We start from the raw sequence: 26,520 nt of genomic DNA, 5'->3' as shown, positions 1-26,520 counted from the left end.
AGTGATTCAGTGTCAGTGATCAAGTGATGGAGAAAGGATCTCTTTACCATATTTTTTGTACAAAACAAACCCAGATGGAATCTGTGAAAAGCTGCATTCCCATGACTCGCTGGAGTGAAGCATCAGCGTCTCCCTGGTCGCGCGTTATCGTCTGTGTTCCGCGACTGCTATCGGGTCCTTGAATAACGTATAATGTGTGAGGAAGGGTAGCCGGTGGAGTTTCTGGTGCCCCACTAGGGTAAGATGCTGCCCTACTCGCACTGTGTAATATATGTATTGGGAGCGGCGGTACTGGCTAAAAGCAAAACAAGACGTTCTCTGCAAGTGCTTTTAATGAGGAGTTTAAAACAGTGTGAATCATGTGAATGCGACTTTACGATTGCTGTAGCAAAATGAATAGCCATGATTAATATTGCGGAGGATGAGGGTTTAAGAGATTTAATGCCCATTGCAATGAATAATTAACCTATAGGGAATTGTTCTTTCAATTATTCAACCTCCCACTTAGATTTTAGAAAATCTCTAAAACATAATTTGAATTGGTGCTATTTTAATGAATTTCTGTCATTATAATATGGAATACAATTAATCGATTAATCGCGATTAACTATGAAAATCACGCAATTAATCGCAATTAAATATTTTCTTCGACAAACAGCACTAATAACGATACATGTTCATTTTAAATGGGGTCTGAAACGTACAGCGGGCGGGAAGATGAGCTAAATTACCTGCCACTGTTCAAAAAATACCCCCCCATTTGGTTCATTTCAAACCATGGTTGAGAGTAAAAGAAGCGCATTTTGCAGCTTTATCTTGACATATGTACTGGTAGATACTTGTCTAGTCGTGTTTTGCGGTATTTGGAAATCGTATGAGTCATGACTTACTCCCAACTGCCGAGATTAGGCAAAATGCACATACGTTTTTGATTTGGCGGCAGTAGCAAGAGTCTCATCCAACTGAAATGTGGTTGTCTACTACTGCTCAAGGTGACTGAAACAGCCAATTTGTGTGGCATGACAGACTACATTCAAACTTTCAAAGTGCTACATAATATCGATACATTTAGCGCATTAGCAAATAGAACATGATAATGTATGTATCATCGTATCAATATTTTGAACACAGCTCTAATTAAGCAGACTAAGGATTTAAAACAAGTTTCTGTGTTTCCTTTAGTGCATTTATAAATTTAGCAGAAATATGATATTATGATACCATAGAACACTTTCAGGGTTTAGCCAAGAATAACTATGGTAAATCAACCACCGTCTCCAAATATTAATTCACATATATCCATACTATTAACTGTCAATAATGTAATTTCCTAACCCCTAATTGTACTCAAATTGCTGACACATGTATTTCCATCATTATGTCCAAGTCATTATGTGGTCCAAATCTCTGTCACACTTTGCATGGCAGCTACTGGCAGGTGAGGCAGAGACCCACCAGAACTCCACAGTGCCCCTGATTTTTTTCCAATGGACATCTGTGTTTAAATATGGAAATAACAACAACATGTACTTAGAAACAAAAGATTTAAATGAGTAAACCAGAGACCAAAAACATCACCAATTGGCTTTAGTATAACAGTCAGAAGTGAATAAAATTCACTTAATGAATGAATAAAATTCATAGCAAAAAGACTGACATGTATGACATTTGGTGAGTAAAATCATTTTATTTCAGACGGACGGGATTATAAAGTGTTTGGAGTATCTCTGCAGTGCGTCAGCAACAGAACGGAGCATCCGACTACTGTCGACACGGTGCAACACACCATAACGGACGCTTTCAGTGCACCACTGATTACAATGGGAGCGATTTGCATTTGATGCAACGCAATTCTCACATCTGGTGTAGACAGGGTGTAAAATCTCCCAATCAACGTTAAGAGTGCCACCTTGAGGCAGAATTATGTAAGGACACAACATATTCTGTTGGGTAGCTCATTTGTGTCTTCAAAGAGCTAAATAATGTAAAACTTCCCTGCGGTTTTACTAGGGTTGCTCAATAAATCAATTGCGATTACAATTACGGCTGCCAATTACAGCAATCCATTCAAGTCTACACCTTAAGCATCTTGATGTGTTGTTGAATCAGTTGAGTATTCTAACCAATTCCAGACATTAAGAATCCGTTAAGAAATGACAATGCAAAAGCGGATCAGAGACACTGAACTCTATATTCTATAGTCCTATCAGTAATGACAACCGATCATAATGCACAAATTTTAAACAGACAGATGCCCAGATGCTTCACCTCGTTTGTGGTGCCACACAAAAATGAATGCTGAAGAAACATCATCTGACACTCGAGAAGAAGCTTTAGAACAAAAGTGAAAAGCATAGTCGGTAATTTTTCATTATTTTGGACTCGTGGAATGTTGCCCAGCGTGCTTGCAATAATGCTTATATGATATGTATACTGCGAGCAATGTGATAAAATAAGAACGCACTGATTCTAACTAAGACATAGATGCGGTGTAAATAAGTGAATTATTTTGCTGTGCAGACAGTTTAAAAAAGTGCATCTGCAAGAGTTTCAGTAATTATACAGTAATGGGAGAGTTCTAATATTGTCGCGTTTCTCAATTTCTATGTACAAATTATTTAAAAATTGAACAACAGTTTATTTTTGTCATGCTACGAAGTAGGCCAATGTGGACTTGATTTACTGATTTATAAAACAGCAATAAGTAATTCAACTTAACAGTTCTCTTGTTTTGGTTGTTTAGCCTACAAAAGTTTTTTATGTAACTTCTATTAATTTACTTTAAAAATCACTTGGATTATAATAAACTTGGATCCACACACACACCCTCACCTTTCATATAGAAGTACTTCTGATAATAGCGAGCACCTAGGTCTGCATGTTCTATGAAGAAGTTACTCTTCCCCTGTTGTTGGACGTGGCTTTCCCTAGGCTCCTCTAACATTGACACAGCATCGTTGGGGCTCTGCAGGCTCCTCCACCGTCCTCTGCAGCCCCGCGACAGGCAGAGACCCCCGCTCTCCTCGCCACCCATCTCATTCCGAAAGTGTGGACAGCTGAGCAGGAGATCATTATCATTCCCATCTCCTTCATCCAGCAGAGACTGCTCGACATCCTCCAAGATAACCCCACTTCCCGCAATGCCCCCACCACCCTGAGAAAGTGAGGATGGTGTGGATTGTGTGAGTGGCCGAAGCTGAGAGGCAGCTGATGCACCCGATGTGATGTTCTTCTTGCGTCCAATGCTGTCGCGATTGGTGGCAGCCTCAGTCAGGTCGAAGAGAATGCTCTGCACATCATAGTGGGCAAAATTGCGTACCCAAGCACCAGCTGTGACCTGATCACAAGGGAATTGAGGGGCTTGCAGAAGGGACGGTTTGGCCCTTCTACCAAGCCCCTCGGGTTTGGGGGGCTTGGCTGGCTTCGAAGTGTCCACTGTCGGAGTGGAGAGTGTTTGAAAGAAGCCATCAGGTTCAGGAGGCATCCCTTGCAGCCCCAGTAGAATTAACGGATCTTTGAAGCGCAGTGCTTGGGGACTGAGAGCTCCTTGCTCCTCTCCACTGTGATCCAGGCACTGTGTCGATCTCTCAAGCGAGGAGAGACTCCCATATTCTCGGTGGAGGAACTCCCCCTGGCCACCTAGTCCGGTTTTGTCTCCTCCTGTGCGGAGCATCTTTCTCCCGACCTGCACTCCCATATCCAGATCGCCGAGGGTTACATCGCTGTTGCTGCGCTGCATGATGTGTCCACGACCCATCGACCTCAAATTGAGTTCGGCTGATTTGGGAGTGACACTCTCTCTGTCCGATCCTTCTCCCTCTCTCCTGGGGGGCCATTCGGCCATGACTCGTGTCCGCACACCACCATCTTGCTTGGTATCATAATTCACTGTCACCAGGGGCGGCCGTGGGCTCTGTCTGCGAAACTTGCGGATGAAGAGATCGTCTGACTGCATGATGTCCAGATGATTTGAGGTGGAGGGAATCTTTTACTTGTCACAGTTTCCCTTGCCACCTTTTCTAACCTCTCCCCACCAAATTACTGCATCTGCGTGAAAACACTAACCAAGAGTTTTTGGGAAACTCAAGTGACTGACACAAATGTTTCTATTCTAGCCATGAAGAGCTCTGTTCGATTGGCTCCTTGTCCACCAAGATGTTCAGATGGGCTGAGCACAACCTTCTGCTTTTGAATAAAATAATAGCCATACAGGCCCAAGAGATGACTTGAATCGCTCGTTAGGCATCTTGAAGTCTAACACTCTTGAAGATCACTCTCATCATTAATGATGTAAGCCAAACCCCATCAGGCTGAAAATGATTATGTGTGGACTGACTGAAGTTGGACCTTCTAATGAAACCTGTTCTTGTTCATTCTGAGTCAGGTACACTTGGCGGTAACTCTCTGGTTCCTGCTGACCACAAGCCCCCCAAGCTCCAAGCCCTCAAAGACCAACCGAAGGCTGCATCCTCCACTGAATTTCTGAAACACAGACAGACCAAAGTTATAGGTTATTAAAAGGCCACAAATGAACATAATTTAAGACATGTTATTGTGACAGACAAGTAAATCATTGAATAAATTAGTGTTCCTGTGGCTCAACTAGTGGCGCATGGTGCGAGTGATGCCAAAGTTGTGGGTTTGATTCCCAGGTAATATTAATGTATATAAAAAATGTATACCTTGCTGTGATGATTGCTTTAAGACTGCACAGGAAATCCTAACATTTCTCAAGAAATGCGGCAATGCAATTTCATATATGTGCAAATAATCTAATTAAATTACAAATCACTCTTTGTGCTATTCAATATTTTAGCAAATAATCACGCTGTTTGTTCAAGTATAGCAATCTAAATTAATATGTCCATAGAAAATGACCCATCGAGTCCCACTGAAGCCGTGCTAATGACATGTCTATAGCAGATACCGGTCCCATTCAAATCAAAGCACAAAAGATTGATGTTCATTGGACGAGAAGCTCTCAATGCGTCATTTTGGGTCCCGCCTAGAAGCTGTGCTTCTCTGGGAGTCTATGGACCTCGTGAGCATAATAGAGCACAACAGTCTGGTTCCGGAAGTAAAAATCCAATTTATTTTTTCCATAGACCAATTGATCTTCAACGATAACTTATAAACATTTACAGACAGACCTACCATGAGCTCCAAGGTTGTATATACTTCTGTTTATGCCATCAGTCTGCGTTATTTCAACTTCATTGTTTAAAAATCGTGTTTGAAAACAGGATTCCTGATGAAAAACTACATTAACCATGGTCCAGTAAAGAAAGCTTTACCAATCAGAGAACTGCAGCCAACAAAGTGCACTGTAAATGACTGAATCAAGTCAGTCTCCCTTCACCCTTAAACTAAATATTAGTACATATTGGGATAACCTGCAATAAATTTAAAATATTTTTTGGGATCTCAATCTGATTGCCTATTTGACATTAAGCTTTCAATCAATGTATTTTCTCTATATGATGATTGTTCGAGCTTTCAAATGGGCGGGAGTTCGCAACAATAATATATACTTGATGTATGTCTTTGACAGCGTATGAAATCTTTAGGCACCGCTGTCGAGCGTGAAGTGTTAGGCGGATTGGAGTCAGAGATACACATATGCAGTTATTTGCAATCTGACATAATGTATTTATTTTACCTTTCGTAATCTGACATTTTGCTTCTATTGTTTCAAAAAGATTTTTGAATTTAGTTAATTATTTTCGTTAAGAAATTTCACCGCTTTTGGAATCAACATTGCAGATATCAAAAACAATAGCCAAGTCTATGCTTGCCCACTTTTGATAAGCACCAGCCACCACTGATACCTTAAATGCACTGTAAGTGGCTGTGGATAAGCGTCTGCTAAATGCATGAATGAAAATGTAAATTAAATGAACAGACATTACAAAAAGTGGCTGTAGAAGCCAAAACATTGTTTTAATTCCATATCATTGAACATTGCACAATCATGGGCCCACACTCCAATCTATCCATTTGCAATCAAGTTTGTCTAATATGATTGACAAAAAGATGTAGTACTAACATCATGGGCATATGCGAATGACCACGAAAACATGGTGTGGCTTTCATGGTAGTGTTGTTTTGCTTCATTTTTTATACACTTCCTTGCCTTCGCTGTTACTTCACCCATAAAATTGGCTGCGCAATACAAGTTTGTCAGACCACATGTATGGCAAGCACAATTGTCTTCAAATTCCCCAGCGTTACTAGTCATGACACAACATCTACTCAATTTTCACTAGTAAAAATGCAGTTCTTACTAGTAGGAATTACAATTAAATATATCTGCAATTTTGTTTTGACTAGTCACAAATTGAGTTGCAGACATCTTGAATTGAATTACAGTCATAATGTATTTTACAGATATCTGCAACTGAATTGTTACTAGTCAAAACTTGTATTCATCATATACAAAACAGAACTGATAAAACACCTCTTTCTCTTTCTAAATCCCTCCTGAGGTTGGCTACATGCTATTTTTATAAATTAAAAGCTTATATACCTTGCAAAGTGTTTATTAACTGCCCCTTTTTCATTTTAGATTCAGTTCTCGAATATGTATAATTGACACTTTAATATACAGTACTTATTAATATATGTCATGATTATTTTTGCATTTCAATGGAAATGTAATTTATTACTGTTGATAGTTAAGTGTGAGGCAAAAGTTTAAAACATCACTATAACAAGATAACACTGAAATTTATGGCTTTTCAATGCACAGTTTATTGGATATATATAGGTAAACATTACATTATGCAACTACACCTTAGGTACTTTTAGAAGAGCTTACAAACTACTAGATAAATCCTGCCTTCAGAATAAATAGTGCAACCAAATTAAGAACAAAGTTAGTTATAATCTAACTAGTAGTTACTAAGCCCCTATTATAAGCTTTACATCCCAATTTAAGTAAGATCTTACGAACGGCTGATGCAAACTACGGATGCACCAATGTATCAGCCACCGATATTTACTGATATTTTTCTAATATGATGAGGGAAAATAAAAAACCTCTGAGACATTGGTCTGGTATCCATTAAGGCAGGCATCCACTAGTGATTTCCGGATCATGAAAGAGTCGCCCTTTTGAAATGGTTATTTTCAGTGCACTGGTTGATTCCGTTCACCAAATCGGATTGAATCAGTTAGAACAGTTCATGTCTCGAGTCAACTCTGATCCACAAGTTACTCAATCATAACCTGTCTCTCAAATGTGCCTGAGACTCTGATTCGAAATGAGCTGATATTAAACTTTTTAAATAAAGGCGCTTTCAATCGCATATTTGTTTATTTATTTATTTTTCAGCGGTTGGGGTGCCGTTGGGAAAAAAATACTATAAAGTGGTGCCATAATTTTCCGTTTGAGAACCATTGGCCTACACACAAAGAACGCTGCGAATGCATTTATATCAATAGTGTTGGCGCGTCGTAAGGACGGAAAGGGAAAACGCAAGAGTTTGCGAAAGTGACGTGCTCCGTCATGCACCAAACAGTTGAGAACATTTCAAAATAATGTCAGAATTACACTGTAGATATCTGCTATGCATTTTTGACAAATAATAATAATAATAGGCTAATAATAATTCACATTTAAAAGTTATACAATGTGGACTATTTCTAATTTAAATCGGATTGTATATATATCTCCAATTTGAATTATTAATGACAAATCAAGTTCATTAAGGAAACTTTGTGGCGCATGCTGATAGGTCACCCCGGCACACCTTGCTACGTTAACCAATCAGAACCCGTTTTTTTCCTTATCAAATTACATAATCTGCCTACGCATCGTACTGGCACGGCTGCAGCAGCATGGTAACATGCAGCGTTTCTCCCTCCACCTCCCCAGGACCACAGGTCTAGACCTGCTCAGTGGGGGTGGGGGGGGGGGGGGGGTGATTTTATGTTTGTTCAGTAGAAGCAGCACTCTTCTCTTTCAGCAGCAGCAGCAGCAGCAGCGCATGGGTTCTGTGCAACAGCAGCAGCATATTTACTCATGTCAAGTAGTAGCAGCAGCAGCAACATGCGTAGAGCAGATCTAGTCTGCCAAGACCCAGCCCATACCATGCCATATATATATATATATATATATATATATATATATATATATATATATATATATATAATAAAAAATATATATGTTATACTACTCCGAGAGTTGTCCTAACTGAACTAGTCAAAACTGCATTGCTGACATCTAAATATTTTTATATAGATTTCAAAGCAAGTAATGCTGGCAGCTTTTTAGGCTAAATCGTCTTGCCATGAACATCCACCCAGATGACCCGCACAACAGCGGCTCTGCACACCGGACGATGGGGCCTCCTGAAAACTTCCCCAATGCATCGGAAGTCTAATACACTATACTGTTTGCCAAGGTCTGAAAGTCCATTTTGTAACCGTATATTAATTATTATTATTATTATTATTATTATTATTATTATTATTATCAGCTCATATCAGCATCTCCATCTCTGGTTCAAAGTGTCCTGGCTGGTTGAAAGGGAGACAGGAGGAAGCTTAATATCATGAACACGGTATATCAAATCATTCTCTGCATTATATTTGTGCTGCACTATCATTTCTTTCTTTAGAACATCAATGCATCAAATTGCACTATTGCCCCAAATGCCGCTAAAAAAAAAAGAGGGCAGTAATTTTGCGCATCGAGCGCTGTGGGGATGCCATTAATAATCTGCCTGCATCTGACCACTCATAAAATACAAATGTATTGTTCCTCTTTTCACAAATCCTTTCTGTTAACAATAATACGAGCCAGTAGACAAGCAATACATAAGAATACAAAATGACACTGCCTGGCATATTTCAGCAATGACATCAACAGGACGAAGAAACCGAATGAACAAAGAAGCAAACGAGCACATCGCTTCTCTTACAGTACAAACGCAAAACCTACCGCAACTGTCTCCATACCAATAGCATCAGTGGCATTCGGTGTCACTCGCATCAGACATTGCGGGCTCGAATGAAACTCACCGACAACAAAGCGATGTCTGACAGCTGGATAGTCTGTTCCGCTCTCTTTTTTCCTCCGTGCAATTCTTAGCAAATTGACGTCATTTATGCTCATCCGTACGCAGGGCGAATCGACGAAATGTGTCGCTTTTGCACACAGACTTCCTGTGATTTGCAACCTCGAGGCAGGTGCAGTGGTGCAACGAGCCCTTGCGCGCTCTCTCTCTCCTCTCTCTCCCTCTCACACACACACCCGACACCAGACTTGGCTATTTCACACAGGCGTCCATTGACCAACATATATGCACACAGACGCACATATTTGGTCTAGCCGTTTTTAGGGCACATATAACGTTAGGAACGACACTGTCCCCAGTGCATCTCAACCTTGTGCAGGCCGAAATGTTGCATTAAATAAATACTTGGAAAAGACTGGTCTATTTGCAGTATGAGGAGTGAACGCATGTAATGGTCACCTTTATTGTCAAAGTACCCGCATTTGAAGCCTAATTAAAACAGGATTCCACTGCATTTTGCTCTGCATTTAACTGCAATCCGATATACCTATATCAGGTTTTGTAGAGGGTCTGTTTCCTCTTTCTGATATGATAAATGACTGACAATGTAAGGCTTACTTTCGCTCTACATACTGATGTTTCACTTACCATTTTCTGACTTTCATAGAAAACATAGTAGAGTGCCTTTTGTTGGTTTGATTTTGTGTTGGTAACACTTTACAATAAGGTTCCATTCGTTAACATTAGTTAACAATACTTATTAATCTTAGTTAATGTTAATTTCAACATTTACTAATACATGTTTAAAATCAAACGTTGTATTTGTTAACATTGGTTAATGCACAATAAACTTATAACATGAACTAACAATGAACAATTGTATTTTTATTAACTAACATTAACAAAGATTAATAAATTGTGTAACAAATATATTGTTAATGGTTAGTTAAGGATATCTAAAGCATTAACTAATGTTAACAAATGGAACCTGACTGTAAAGTGTTACCTTTGTGTTTTATACTGCAAGTGTTTTACTGTTTAAGTTTAACCCTTAAATGCATGGGTGTTTCACCAAATATTATTACAAAGCCTACTTCGAGTCTTTAGTGACCCGGCATGGATTTCTATCAAAAATGGATCTACAAAATGCCCAGACTGTGTCAAATTTTCAAAACATTTTCAAGAAAATTAGAAAATCAATAGAATAGAATATATATTTTTAAGAACGATGATGCAACTAATCTAGAACAGGATTCATTACTTTCACACTGAAATTCCATGAGATGCAACTGGCTGTCAAACAAATATTGAGCTACACATAACATTTAAGATACACATCAGCTACACAGAAGCAACACATATGTATTTTCTCAGGCACTTACTGAGTCTAAATAGATGCACAACTTACAGAATTTCAGTAGTACAACCAAATGCCAATAGCAAAATCATTCCGTGCATGTGTTAAACTTGTTATAGTTTACTTCAACGTTTCTTCTTCGTCAATTGTAAATCAAGTCGATCACCGAAACAACAGCGTCACCTTGAGTAGGAAATAGCATGTATAATTTGTATGTGCACACGCATGTGCAATACAGATAATTTAATATTGTTGCACAGAAAATCAATGTGATCTAGTAGTCATTTGTATACATTTGTCTTGTAATAAACAAATATATATATATATATATATATATATATATATATATATATATATATATATATATATATATATATATACAGTGGTGTGAAAAAGTGTTTGCCCCCTTCCTGATTTCTTATTTTTTATTGTTTGTCACACTTAAATGTTTCAGATCATCAAACAAGTTTAAATATTAGTCAAAGATAACACAAGTAAACACAAAATGCAGTTTTTAAATGAAGGTTGTTATTATTAAGGGAAAACAAAATCCAAACCTATATGGCCCTGTGTGAAAAAGTGTTTGCCCCACCTGTTAAAACATAACTTAACTGTGGTTTATCACACCTGAGTTCAATTTCTCTAGCCACACCCAGGCCTGATTACTGCCACACCTGTTCTCAATCAAGAAATCACTTAAATAGGACCTGCCTGACAAAGTGAAGTAGACCAAAAGATCTTCAAAAGTTAGGCATCATGCCGAGATCCAAAGAAATTCAGGAACAAATGAGAAAGAAAGTAATTGAGATCTATCAGTCTGGAAAAGGTTATAAAGCCATTTCTAAAGCTTTGGGACTCCAGAGAACCACAATGAGAGCCATTATCCACAAATGGCGAAAACATGGAACAGTGGTGAACCTTCCCAGGAGTGGCCAGCCGACCAAAATCACCCCAAGAGCGCAGCGACGACTCATCCAAGAGGTCACAAAAGACCCCACAACAACATCCAAAGAACTGCAGGCCTCACTTGCCTCAGTTAAGGTCAGTGTTCATGACTCCACCATAAGAAAGAGACTGGTCAAAAATGGCCTGCATGGCAGAGTTCCAAGATAAAAACCACTGCTGAGCAAAAAGAACATTAAGGCTCGTCTCATTTTTGCCAGAAAACATCTTGATGATCCCCAAGACTTTTGGGAAAATACTCTGTGGACTGACGAGACAAAAGTTGAACTTTTTGGAAGGTGTGTGTCCCATTACATCTGGCGTAAAAGTAACACCGCATTTCAGAAAAAGAACATCATACCAACAGTAAAATATGGTGGTGGTAGTGTGATGGTCTGGGGCTGTTTTGCTGCTTCAGGACCTGGAAGACTTGCCGTGATAAATGGAACCATGATTTCTGCTGTCTACCAAAAAATCCTGAAGGAGAATGTCCGGCCATCTGTTCGTGACCTCAAGCTGAAGCGAACTTGGGTTCTGCAGCAGGACAATGATCCAAAACACACTAGCAAGTTCACCTCTGAATGGCTGAAGAAAAACAAAATGAAGACTTTGGAGTGGCCTAGTCAAAGTCCTGACCTGAATCTTATTGAGATGCTGTGGCATGACCTTAAAAAGGCAGTTCATGCTCGAAAACCCTCCAATGTGGCTGAATTACAACAATTCTGCAAAGATGAGTGGGCCAAAATTCCTCCACAGCGCTGTAAAAGACTCATTGCAAGTTATCGCAAACGCTTGATTGCAGTTGCTGCTGCTAAGGGTGGCCCAACCAGTTATTAGGTTTAGGGGGCAATCACTTTTTCACACAGGGCCATGTAGGTTTGGATTTTGTTTTCCCTTAATAATAACAACCTTCATTTAAAAACTGCATTTTGTGTTTACTTGTGTTATCTCTGACTAATATTTAAACATGTTTGATGATCTGAAACATTTAAGTGTGACAAACATGCAAAAAAATAAGAAATCAGGAAGGGGACAAACACTTTTTCACACCACTGTGTATATATATATATATATATATATATATATATATATATATATATATATATATATATCCTGTGATAGTGAACTTATATAGATATGAAAAAAAATCATAGAAATATGATTTATGGAAGTGTGAAAAAAAAAAAACGACACAATTACATACCTCAGGTTTTTAATGACCCTATACACTTTTGGTAATTATGCAGTTATAAAAATATATATTTGCAATTTTGTCTTTTTTTTTTATTTTTAATTTTTTTATTATTATTCAGAAGAGAAAGATTTAGGAATACTAAAGAGGTGTGGGAATAAGGTCACGGCCCGGGTCACTAAAGGCCCTAGATATGCAAAAAAGGGTTTAATATTGCCCCAGTCTCCACTATGTGCCAGTGTGTATTTGATTGTAAATATGTTCGTGAGGGGAGATTTTACTAGGCATATTTAGCAAGTATTGCATTATTACTTTTGTTTGCCGTGTATCTTTCATTTTTTTAAAGACCATTATGAAACATCTTAAATATTTAATTAATATTTCTTATACACTATGTAGTGTCAGCATTGTATTCTGTACTGCAACCTTTTTTCCTGTAGTCTCTTGCCTGTTTATTTTTATTTTTTATTTTTTTTGCAGGCGCATCACCTGTTGTCTCTTTTGTCATGAGTTCATGCATGATTAATCAGCAGCTGGAACTGGACGCAAAGTAAACTGTCTTTTTCCACTTGTCTGCCAACTATGTGCTATAGTGCACGCCATGTTGTGTTTTAAAATAATGGTTTATAGGGCTTATTACGAGATTAATAATAAGTTGATTGGGTAAGAATTCATCTGCTGAGAACATTACAAGGATAGTTCACCCCAAAAAAATATGTCATGAAATGTTAGGCAGAATGACAGCCTCAGTCACCATTCATTTTCATTTTATGGACAACACACGCAATGCAAGTTAATGGTTATTGAGGCAAGAGATTATTTAGCCCAAGATGGAGCACTTGTATTGAAATTAACGATGGATGGATGGATGGATCTATCAGCGTATTACAACCCCAATTACGAAAAAGTCGGAACAGTATGAAAAAATGCTAATAAAAACAAAAAGGAGTTATTTGTAAATTATATTCACCCTTTTCTATATTGAAAGCACTACAACTACACATTATATATATATATATATATATATATATATATATATATGTTTTACCTTGTGAATTTCATTCAGACAGGGGCAATTTAAGACCAATAATAATTTGAAGAGTTGAAATAACAAGGCAATGTGAAACAGATGTTAAACAGGTGAGGCAATCGTGTCATAGTATATAAGGAGCCTCCAAAAACAGCCTAGTTCTTCAAAAGCAAGGATGGTCGACCTGTCAATTTGCCAACAGACGCTTCAGCAAATAATCCAGCACTTTGAGAACAATGTTTCCCAAAGACAAACTGGAAGGATTTGGGGCATTCCACCCTCTACAGTGCACAATATAGTTAAAAGATTCAAGGAATCTGGTCAAATCTCAGTGCGTGAAGGGCAAGACGAAAACTACTTCTGAATGCATGTGATCTCTGATCCCTCAGACATCACTGTCTTAAAAAACGGCATTCATCTGTAATGGATATCATGAACATGGGCTTGGGATTTCTTTAGTAAACCTTTGTTAGTCAACACCACTCGCCGCTGCATCCACAGGTACAAGTAAAGACTTTACTATGTAAAGGAGAAGCCATACATCAACACTGTCCAGAAGCGCCGACGACTTCTCTGGGCTCGGTCTCATCTTAGATGGAAAGTAGAAGTGGAACTGTGTTTTTTGGTCTGACAAGTCCACATTTCAAATATTTTTTGAAAAACACAGCCGTTGTGTTCTCCAGGCCAAAGAGGGAAAGGACCATCCAAGCTGTTATCAGCATCAGGTCCAAACACCAGTTGACATGGGTAACTCGCACATCTGTGTGGGCACCATTAATGCAGACAGATATGTACAAATTTTGGAGTAGCATATACTGCCATCCAGTGCTATCTTTTCTGGGGCATCCCTGCATTTTCCAGCAGCACAACTTCAAACCACATACTGCGTTTGAAGTTGTTACAAGTGCATGGCTGTCTAAGCAGAGAGTGCGGGTGCTGGATTGGCCAACCTGCAGTCCTGATCAAATGAGAACATGTGGCACATTATGAAGCGCACAATATGGCAATGAAGACCCCATACAATTGTGCAGCTGAAGACCTGCATAATGGATGAATGGGGGAAAATTCCACTTTCTAAACTTAACAAACTTCAGTGCCCAAATGCTTAGTAAGTGTTATTAGAAGAAATGGTGATGTTTCACAGTGGTAAACACTCGACTGTCCCAACTTTTTTGGAGCGTGTTGTAATTATCTGATTTGAAATTACTGTATTATACTTTATCATTTAAAAAAAACCCAAAAAAAAAACAATGAAATTCACAAGGTAAAACATCATATAATGTGTAGTTGTTGTGCTTTCAATATAGGGTGAATATAATTTGCAAATCACTCCTTTTTGTCTTTATTAGCATTTTTCATACTGTCCCAACTTTTTCGGAATTAGGGTTGTAGTTCTAAATGATTTGGCACCCATATTCGGGCCTACTGTACTGAATTCTGGACAAGCGCTTGCGGCAAATATTCATGATCTGAAAATCGCCCACGCTGTCACTGCATGAGAAAAGATGTATCTGGACTAGTATACTTCTGTTTACACCACTGATTTCACGAAGAATCTGCGAGTATACTGACTGCAAATGCCAAATTCCTCCAGTTCATATATTACTGTAAAGTCATCCAAAGATGTCTTCCCCGGAGCTCACAAGTTTTATGGTTTGGGCGTATGCTGCGCAATGTAAATGCTGCACTCTACACTAGCTTAAAAATCATTTAAAACCGCTGTCGGTTAATTTAGATTTATTCCATGGTCCGGAATGCGTGCAATTCAAACCGTTGAATGCATAGGTAGTTCCGGTCAGTTTTAATCACTGTTAGATATTAATGCGCTGTTTGTAACCATAGCAACATAACATTACAGAGCAAGCAGAGTGAACTATAGAAATTGAAAACATTTCCTAACCACTTTCATCAGCATAGCAAATATAATGGAATTCAGCTTGTTTTGCACAGAGGGTGAGAGATTGAAATCAGGACCTATTAAATGCATCTTCGCTGTCCAGCAAGGCGATGCAAGGTGATTTAAACTGTAATGTGTTGTGTATATTATGTTTCAGTGCTGAAGTGCCACCTATAGCCACTAGAGGCCCCCCGCACTCACACATCTCTGACTCAAACGCTGATGGAGAAGCGCTGTTGTTTACAAAATGCAGGTGAACACGTTTTTGCGGTGAAGCGCGACTGTGCAGGGACAAATTGCGATTTCAGTAATTCAGTCAATCGTGCAGCCTTGATGGATACCATACCGATGTCTCAGAGGTCCAAATCTGCAGGTTCCAGAGTGTTTTGAATGGTTTCCCCCTTATTATACAGTAAGTGCTACTTTTACTGTCACTGCCACATTTGTAATGTTGGTTTTTCCACATTAATTTGAAAATGACAATTAATAAAAATTAAGTAATACATGCCAACCCCTCTACATTCTGTGGATATTATTATTTCTGGATTGCTCATTTAAATTCACAGTTTTGACCAAGTGTGTGGTCGCACTACTTTTTCTCTGCCTCTGATTTAGAACAGGCAGAGCTGCAGATCTATCGGCCCTTAAATAAAATAAACCGTTATTTTTATTCTTTCAGTCAAAATTTGCGCTGCAAGAAATATATTACAGCTGTAACTAATACATTTTGGCAAGTGACCAGGTTATAAGCTGGATAATCCACAGCTAGGTGTGTGTTAAATGATCTAAAATGCACTTCACATCTGGTGGTTCTGCGCCTCCACGTTGTGCATTTAAAATGGTTTAACGCACACTTAGCTATGGATTATCCCTTACTTGATGCATGAACTAGAACATTTTTTGGAACAAAAACAGACAAAATAACTGGCAATATTGTGCCCAAATGGTAGGTTCATTTTTAGTTACTTTTGATTTACAATAAGTAAATAATAACTTCTCATTTAACTGTAAAAGCAATATTACATAAGCAAGAGTGTCATTGTTCAGAATATCAGTGCTGCTGTGGTTAACAGCGGTCTATGGTCAAATAGTTGACATAGCGGTCAAAACAATGCTGTTATTAAAGCTGCAATATGGAAGATTTTGTTGTTGTATTTAATTTGTTTTTAAAATTTTGAACAAAATTCTTGACTAACCCATATTCACTATCGTAAGCTTACAATAATGATTTATATTTTTGAGCCGTCAGGCCAGATTTGGCGGGAAATTTCAAGCTTACATCATTTGTCCTTGTGTGTTTATGTCATGTCTGTACACACAAAAAAGAAGGGCTGGCTTGGTTGTCATCCTTTTTGAATCAAACATTACTCAAGGGAAAATGAGTTTATCGTTTATTTCGTGTTTAACAGGTTTTCAGGTAAAGCTACATGTTTACCAATTTTCATGATTTCTGAGAATTACACTGCATTACTGTAAATATGTCCCATGTGTGTGTGTGTGTGTTGCCGTTTTCTCCTTTCTTTTACCCCCAATAGCAGAAATGCAATAGTTGCTTCACTTTCCATTGTCCTTTTTGCAGAAGTCTATTTAAACAGATTGGAGGATTATAACTACATCTAAAAGCCACTATACTGTAGGTACAAGATACTACAAAGTAGTTCCCCATGTACTCTTCTCAAATTATTAATAAATATGTTCTGATTTGGATTTGTAACACAATTTTTACTAATTTAGCCTACATATTCATTTGTTCAGTGTGTAACCAACTCTCCATTATCACTTTACTGCCAAAGAAACAATTAAGGAAACTTCTTATTATTGTAATTGTTACATTGCATACTTCTGCATATTATTTTCATGTTAAATAAAATATATTTAAATCACATTATTATTGAATCCTCCTTTTGCATGTTTAGCTTACAGATGGTTTTTTACATACTATTTTATTATTATGGTTTACTTGCATCTGTAAGCTGCAGCTGTAAATTGTAATGTAAAATAATGAAGAGTCTTCCATTGAACTCATTTCAGCCATGTCATGGTTTTCGCCTCTTAAATTTGGGATATTTTATGTGTAGTACAATTCAAACATTAATGTGTGGTGGATAAAACGCTTGAATTATCATATTACAGTACGTAAATAAGAGTGTTGTTTATGTTTATCAATGCAAGGAATATCTCGCTTGAAAATGTGTAAACGAATAACCATCAATGTGAAAACTGCATGTCATGACTCTGGCTCTACAAGTGAATATATCTCTGAGATCACATAAAAGCACATAAAGACATCATAAAAGTAATCCATATGACTCCGGTGGTTAAATCCATGTCTTCAGAAGCGATATGATAGGTGTGGGTGAGAAACAGATCAATATTTAAGACTTTTGTTTTTCATAAATTGTCCTCCACAATATGCATGAAGAATGAGAATCACCAAAAACAGGAGAAAGTGAAAGTGAAGAAAAAAGGACTTAAATATTGATCTGTTTCTCACCCACACCTATCATAACTCTTCAGAAGATATGGATTTAACACACTGGAGTCATATGGATTACTTTTATGTTGCCCAAATGTGGATTTTGGAGCTTCAAAATGTTGGCACCCATTCACTTGCATTGTATGGACCTACAGAGCTGAGATATTCTTCTAAAAATCTTTGTTTGTGTTCAGCAGATAAAAGAAAGTCATACACATCTGGGATGGCATGAGGCTGAGTAAATGATGAGAGAATTTTCATGTGAACTAACCCTTTAAGTACTGATACAGTCTTCTTGTGCGTGACGTTGCTTAAATATAAAACTGAATCAGCCATATAGGCTATCCATAATTCAGCCAAGCTCATAGCATCTGAAATTTGCAAGACTCATACAAAACACTTAAACCCTAAAACAGAAACACGTTGCTATGACACACAGCATGCTACAATATGATGCACAGTTTCTCACTGCTTTAAAGTTCCCCATACGCAGCGAGGGATTAAGCAGGAAGAAGGCTTAAAAAGCTTTGAGGATTGAGGGCTTTAATATTAACTTCACTAAAGTTTTTTTACTGCACTCACTAGGAACATACAGTGCATACGTTCACCTAAAAAGTTTTTCATTTGTGCTCCAACCACTTTTAGAAATGTTTATCGCCAAATGTTCCTATAGATTGGTCTCAAATGGCAAGTCAGTACAATGCATTCACATGCATGTTTGATGGAAGGGACAAGGCCAAAGTGTGTTGTATTTAACAATGGGAAGCAGAGTAAAGGTGCGATGTGGTGGGTTGTGGGTTTGTTTCAGAGAAGCTGTTCTTCCTGCTTCTTTTCTGACTCTGACCATCACCCTTAATATAGAGGCTGCTTCCTGTTTGGCAAGAAGTGATGTCATATGCAGGCTGACCTTTTGCATGCAGGGAGGAATAAAACTGTCATGTCATCCTGAATGGCCTGATAGAACAAGGTGAACCAAACTTCTATGTTTAGACCTGGTTTTGCTTCCTCCATATCTCTAAGATATTAGCTCTCGCTAAGTTAAATTAATTAAATTTGGCTTAATTCCCCATTTTATCAGTTTAATGATGCTGAGAGGTTTTATGTCATATTTTTTTGTGTGTGTTTTATCATTTCCCATTGCACAATATAATTTGGAGCATTTGAAATTCCTAAGAAATTGTTGTATATGTTGCATACACATAAATGCAATTTGCAAAAGATTTAATAGTTTAAATTCCCCGAGACAGTTTAGGCTTATCTATTTACGCATCTATAATATGTGTTTAAAATTAAAGCTCAAGTGTGTAACTTTTTAGGTGTTAAAATACTTTTCTCTTAACCCAGCTTAATATGCTGAGACAACTACGTATAAGTAAGCCATTTGTATGTTAATTTTCTCAAAAATGGTAAACACTATGTCTCTGTGGCACAATATAAATTCCTCTGTTAGTTTTGAGCGGCCTGTCCAACCCGACACAACAATATTGACACAGCCAATGGCGTGAGTTGTGGACAGGACTATCCGTTTATTCGATTAACAAAAATCAGTAGGCTGTTTGAAAACAATATTTATTTCTGAAATTCTGTTCGGTGGCACAGAAATTAAATACTTCAGCTTTAAAATATCATTGACTGTTATACTTAAGGGTTCAAGGCATTGCTGGGTAGCATGGTCCAGTTAGCTTCTGCTAGCAGATGCAATAACAACATCGACATCCGTGTATTCTGATGAAATAATAGTTTTTGCAAGCAACATGTCAATCATAAATATCTCCTTATATTTAGTAGACATGTGCTGATATTCGGTAATACGGTATACCAAAATAATTAACATGCATGGTTATGTTATCGGGGACACTTCAATCAAGATAACCTGTTAGCCAAATTGTTTTGATTTTTCTGAAAGCAACATAGCTTCCATCCACGAGTCAAAAGTAACCAGTAACTTTAGACTGCAACATAATACGTACAGTACGTCAAATTGTAAGAATGACAGATGAATCCTCTCTAATGTGTTTGTGAGCTGTTAAAATCAAAGACATACAAACATTATAAAGTTACCAGAGATGTTATAAGTGACATAAGCACTTTCATTAGGAACACCTGTACACCTACATATTCATGCGATTATCTAAACAGCAAATCGTGTGGCAGCAGTGTAATGCATAAAATCATTCAGATATGGGTCAGGAGCTTCAATTCATGTTCACATCAACCATCAGAATGGGGAAAACTGTGATCTCAGTGATTTCAACAGTGACATGATTGTTGGTGCCACATGGGCTGGTTTGAGTATTTCTGTAACTGCTGATCTCCTGGGATTTTCACACACAACAGTCTCTAGAGTTTACTCAGAATGGTGCCAAAAAACAAAAAACGTCCAGTGAGCAGCAGTTCTGCGGACGGAAACGCCTTGTCAATGAAAAAAGTCAATGGAGAATGGTCAGAATGGTTCAAGCTGACAGAAAGGCTTCGGTAACTCAGATAACCACTCTGTAGTGAGCAGAATAGCATCTCAGAATGCACAACATGTCGGCGGATGGGCTACAACAGCAGAAGACCACGTTGGGCACTTTATTAGGACCATAGTGTTCCTTTTAAAGTGCTTGGTGATTGCAGATTACAGGGACATATAGGGGCATAATAGATGGTTTAAGTCGAATTGTAAAATGTATATCTCTTGCTAATGAACCTCACTGATGTAAGAGATGCGTGCAATTCAAAAGAAAGTGTGTCTATTAAAGAAAACATTTGTCGCCAGTCACGCGTCTTCTAAACGGCTTACCTCAGTGGAAAATGTATCATCTGAAGTTCATCTAGGACAGGGCTATTCCTAGACGTGTATCATTACTGGGCACAGGCCTCCCAAGAATTGTGAAAGTGTGAATATTTGAGAGGGGTCAGGGAGCATATCTATGGGCTACAGATGGTTTCACTAACATAACCAAGGACTTCTCCTGAACAGATTTGATTTTTTTTTATTTTATTTTATTAACTCTTAAATGCATACCACATTTCACCCCATTTGCCTAATCAATTTTTGGCATTATCCTCCTACATCTTCAGTATTCCGCAACCTTTCTCTTAGGAATAGTGTAAAATGTCAAAATTACAAAAGGAAATAAAAATTCTAACTGCTTATAAGTGTATAGGTAGGTTGCTAGTGGCCTGAGGCATGTAACAGAGTGGTAATATATAGTATCTTCACTTCCATAAATCAAATTTAGGGGCTCTTGCTTTAGCAAACCATCCCTATTACTATCTCACATACTTCTTCTTCTTCTTTTTCTTCTTCTGTTCAAAGTTTGGCACTGCACCATTTGTCATATGCTATGACAAAGGTGACAAATCGTCCAGTTGTCAAATTGAGGAGAATTCTGCTATGACTTTTATAAGCAATCAGGCATGCAATGTTTACCCAGGGGCCAAAAAGTCATGCAAAAAAAAATTATACTTAACATTGAAAAGAGATCAGTAGGATCATATCTCTGTATCAGAATGTCATCGAGACATGGGATTGGGCTCTTTTGACTAGGGCTAGCAAACAGCTTTTAAAAATCACCTGCCCTAGCAGCCATCCAGAGCACCCTTGCAACATGAGATAGCCATATCTTGGCACCAGAACATCATAGAGAAATTGGGGTGGGCTTTTTTGACTTGGGCTATCAAGCAGCCTTTAACTATTACCCTGATAACTGCCTAGCCATGCCTTAGCAACCACCCAGAGCACCCAAGAAACCATGTAGCAATATTAACCAGCCATATCTCTGTACCAGAACATAGTAGAGACAAAGTAGGCTCTTTTGATTCAGGAGAGTGTAATGAAGCCCTTGGTGGGACATTAAGATGATGAGTTTTGCCACGGCAACCACTATTCACATTTTCTTCAGAAAATCTTTTTTATTATTATTAGTATTTTGTATCTACAGTATCTAAGTTTACTATCATGACAAATCTATTGTTTTGCTTATTACTTTATTTTTCTCAGGTTTTCTAAGGTTATATATGTTGCATAAAGTATATATAAATAGGGTATGAGTTAACATATTTTCTCAAAAATGTTAGGTAGGGAGGGGGCAGGCGGCTGCACACGTGCCTTTCCCCGCTTTTTCTAGCGGTGAGGCATCTCGCGGGCATCTCACATAGTAGGGAGTCACTGGTACTTCTCCCTAACACCCACCCCTAACCATTCATCAGGAGTCAAAAATCGGCAAGACACCAGTTCATAAGAGTAATTTGTTTGGGAAACAGACTACATCGGAAGCGTCAGCTGAAGAAAGAAAGTCATGAACATCTGGGATGGCATGAGGGTGAGTAAATGATGTGAGAATTTTCAGTTTTGGGTGAACTATTACTTTAATGTTGCTTTGACACCTAGCAATATAGACCTTTTTGAAGGACTATTCGTCAGTTTAAGGATGCGACATCTTTGTCCCTTGAACGTTTCCTGCTAGTGTTCAAACTCATTCAAAACAACAGCAGGTGGCGCTTCATTCATAGTGATTTTAACACGATTAACAATACTAACTTTAACACTATTGTCCTAAAATGTCATTATTAAAATGTGGACCATGTTGTTCTGTGGCTGGATGCTCCCTGGATTCCTGAAACTAACAGAAATTGAAGAGTTTAGACTTCCAAAAATGCAACTGAAAATTATAAAATGATGAAATGACGCATGAACCGCAGCAGTGAAGAGAGACCGCTGGATACGTGCAGTACTAACAACTGTAGCACGTCTTATCTCTAATAGGGGAACGACTATGGAGCCAAATTTCTGCCAAAAGTAAACAAAGAAATAGAACGTTTTGCAAACAAACACAATCCGCTTTGCAAAGGAAAACTTGACTCTCAAACAAACAGAAAGCGATTTGCAAGCCGGCCCATTTGGCCAATACATGAGTGCAACAAAAGACCCATTCACTCCAATGTCCTGCAAGAGATATTCCACAAAACAAACTCCAGGCCACAGGAGGCATAAGCACCAAAAACGTGCAGATTTATCCACAAGCTGTCCCGAAGAAATTACATTACACAAAACAAACTCAAGCCGTAGGGCAGAACCAGCACAAAAAGAAACGAAAAAGGTGCCCAGCTTCCTCGGGCAGTCGAGTGTATGTTCAGTGAGTCGGTTCACTAAGCTGCAACATGAAAATCACCAAATGACTTACTCACTCCAATGTTTTTATGAAGGACAGTGCTTGCTGTGGGCATGTAAATTCTCTATGTCCATCCTTAGAATCTATACTCAGTTTGGCCGGAAACATCACTGCAAAAGCGACCTTCCATTGATGTAAGAGATTCTTGCATTACTTGAATCGATCACATTTCTCTCTTGTCGAATTCGCAAAGTCTGGGAACAAGAAAATGCTGTGGTTCTTCCAAGAAAGCCTTCCTTTACTCCTCGCCTCGCGTAACACAAGATCTTTATCAGATGATCTCAGAAATTTGGCCAGAATTGATCAGGGCCTGTCTCCCTCAGCGGATCTCCGAACCAGGACTCTGTGAGCTCGCTCGATTTCCAGCTTATGGCCTGTTATGTCGAGCAGACTCGGGAAGAGCTCGTCCAGGAATTTCACCATATCTCAGCCTTCTTCGTTCTCAGGAATTCCAACAATTCGGATGTTGTTTCGCCGATTACGATTCTCAAGGTCTTCCAACTTTTCCCAGACGCACTGCAAATCTGCCTTGGTCACTAGCGGGCTAGCAGCTAATTCCCTCTCCGATGACTCCCCGATTCTTGTAACCAACTCAGAGAATTTCGTCTCCATGGAAGTGATCGATCAACGTATTACAGCAAGATCCTCCAAGTCCGCCACGACCTTCGCCAGCATTACAGACATGCTGGACAGCTGATGCTGAATTTCTCCCGCCGCACCGTCCAAACTGAGTGCCTGGTCTGCGGCCCTGTCTGAGGTATCAGCTTGAGCACATAAGTGTCTTTTAATGTCTCCAGAGCCCGAGGATTTTGCATTCTTTGACATATTGTCTTCATAGAACAGTTAAGAATCAGGATGTATTGAATCTCACCGGTTTATGACTCAAATAATAATGAAACTAGCAAAGTGCGCAGAGCTCGCCGTTCACACGTCCGACCCTCACATGGCGCCACGTGACTCTACAGAAAGCGATTTGCAAATACAAAGAGCCATTTGAGAGAAAATGAAGAGTAGTTGTCCTGTACCACTGGCTTAACAAACAAATGAGCTGTGTTTCACAAATATAACAAATGTGTTTCATATGAGCCTACATCATATTTCACAAGTAAATACAATCTATTCAACAGATTTTACTTATCTATTTATACTTTTTATACATTTATACTATAAATATTTATACTAATATATTGGTTATTTATGCCTAAGGCTGTTTCCAGGTAACGTTGCAACTTTTGCTTTAAAGATCATCTTACATTGTCGGCTACATTATTTTACGATTCACAGTGCTTAGACCTAAAACCAGAAGATCAATGATTGTAGTTCAATACAATGCTGAGGCCCATCGTTGTATATTTGTGTGCATCTGTTTTCAACCAAAGGAGTGGTTACAACCAAAGGAGTGGTTACTGCAGAGCCGAGTCAAGTCATTTTTATTTGTATAGCGCTTTTCACAACACAAAACTTTCTTAATTCTGTGGTTTGATAAAAAAGAGCCCACTATAATGATAAAATAGAGTGTCACACTAAATGCATTTATATCGGGTCACTTTTATAAATCCCTAAGAATCTGAGCATCAATACTTCTGAAACCTGTTCTTTCCAAAGCCATAATTGTTTCCCTTATTAAAAAAATGTTCAATAACTTTAATACGTGTGCAGACAAGATGGCATTTTCATATTATGTTCGTGTTGATGAGACAAACTCCTGGACATATTGGCGAAAGTTTCGTCTAATTTCAGCACCTTTGTATAAGACAGCTCCCGTCAGGGCGGTGCAACCGGTGCAGTCACACCAGGTCCCGCACTTCAGTGGGGCCCCATGACGATTGGTTCTACTTCCCCCACTCCCCGGTAACCGGTGCGGTCCCCCCGGAGATTGCTACCAACGGGGACATCACCATCTGTGGCTCGGCCCGCGAACACAACCGATGGGGACAGGATGTTTTTATCTCGTTATTAGTAGAAAATATTTCGTTTTTACCTGATCAAGAAAGAATATAGAAATATAACAATACATTTTTTTTTTTTTTTCTAGAAAATATTGTTATTCATTACATATTTTGCTTTTACCAGAAAGGTCCGCAGGTCACGCACACAGCTTTATTGGATGGCTTCATTGATTACAATAGGAGTAATCCAATATTCCCGATCTTTCCGCTAAGGAAATAATTGTGAGCATTAAACTACGATATAATTTTATCACGTCTCTCGCGTGGATGCTCAGTATCAACAACACGTCTGATGTCACTTCAGGTAAATGTTTGACGTTCTTTGAGAAAATATGATAACTCATACCCTTGTTTAAAGGATCCATTAAAGATACTGGAAGTGCTCAGGTTCAGTAGCATTCTAATTTCTTTGTTATTGTCTACATCCTTGAAATGGTCAATAGATAGGGCATCATGCAAAAGCAAAAGTCTTTAGTTACTGATGCTATAGCAGAAATACGCCATTTTCTGTCCAACATGGTTTATTTGTTCTGCAAGTTAAACTGTCAAGTTGCAGGAGGTTATTGAGATGACAAGTGAGTGATATTTGGCAGGTCATATGATCTCAACATGGCGCCACTCATGAATGTGCACCCAGCACCATGTGTAGAATAAAGTGGCTTTTGGAGACTGATATGACTAATGATATGTCTAATCAAAAACTACTTATTATTATTTATTTTTTGTTTTAAAAATTTAGCAACAAAAATACAAAAATCACAGTGCACTTTTAATTAATTAATTCCATTAATTATATACTCAAATGTTAGGAATATATCACAAATATTATTTGTGTTTGTTCAAATGGGATTTGTGCATCCAGAGCACATGACTTTCCGTAACACCTACATCCAAACAATAGACACTCTGGATCAGTACATGAAATGACAAATCCCGTCCATGTAGGATTTCAGACATTTTTCAAATATTTATGGGCAAACTAAAGTATCAGCGCCTGCAGTCATAGGACCATTTAGGGTCTGCTAAAAAAATAATAATTAAAAAAAGATTCTCACCCTACCCCCAATCAATTGTGAGAATAAGTACAAAACCTCGACTAAAGTCAAGCACTATAGCAGGAAGTTTAAAGACTCGGTTCCTCTATGTGGTTGAAATGAAACAGTGTTGTCAATGTTGCATGTCTGCATGTTAAACGAGAGAGAAATAAAAAAGTACAGACACATATAAACTTTAGAGCTTGTCGTTCTGCTGGCTGTATTTGAAACTGCATGTTTCTGAGTTTTGTAAAACATAAAAAAGATGAACGTATAAAAAAGAGGCAATAAACAAAACAACACCACAAGGGTTGTATGTTGGGTTATTCAAATGAGTTATTGTACTCTTTATCGTTCTATTGTTTATACTCTCAGTTTATACTACCAGTTTAAATGTCACAAGGATTTAAAGGTGAACTCAGTCATTTGTTTCTCATTTAAAAAATTTTACTTCTAAAGAAATG

The 26,520-nt window shown here is 38.2% G+C and overlaps 1 protein-coding gene across 11 annotated transcripts in view; it reads right to left on the bottom strand.

Annotated features, from left to right (window-relative positions):
- The window catches only part of LOC127441531 (signal-induced proliferation-associated 1-like protein 2), a 79,378-nt gene that overhangs the window by 41,167 nt on the left and 11,691 nt on the right, over window positions 1-26,520 (bottom strand). For 8 of the 11 annotated variants that reach the window (XR_007897329.1, XR_007897325.1, XR_007897330.1 and 5 more), the window contains exons 1-2: window positions 8,945-9,094; window positions 2,833-4,482 (exon numbers count right to left, since the gene is read on the bottom strand). Coding sequence is in view for 7 of the 11 variants with exons in the window: in XM_051699116.1 (XP_051555076.1) it covers window positions 2,833-3,955 (1,123 nt within the window). In the remaining 4 variants the exon portion in view is untranslated. Of the gene's footprint in view, window positions 1-2,832; window positions 4,483-8,944; window positions 9,184-26,520 lie in introns of those variants that run through there. The other 3 variants (XM_051699085.1, XM_051699078.1, XM_051699093.1) reach the window with 2 other exon arrangements.

Source organism: Myxocyprinus asiaticus, chromosome 1 (assembly GCF_019703515.2).
Source record: "Myxocyprinus asiaticus isolate MX2 ecotype Aquarium Trade chromosome 1, UBuf_Myxa_2, whole genome shotgun sequence".
Classification (NCBI taxonomy): Eukaryota; Metazoa; Chordata; class Actinopteri; order Cypriniformes; family Catostomidae; genus Myxocyprinus; species Myxocyprinus asiaticus.
This window is presented reverse-complemented; position numbering and strand designations above follow the sequence as displayed.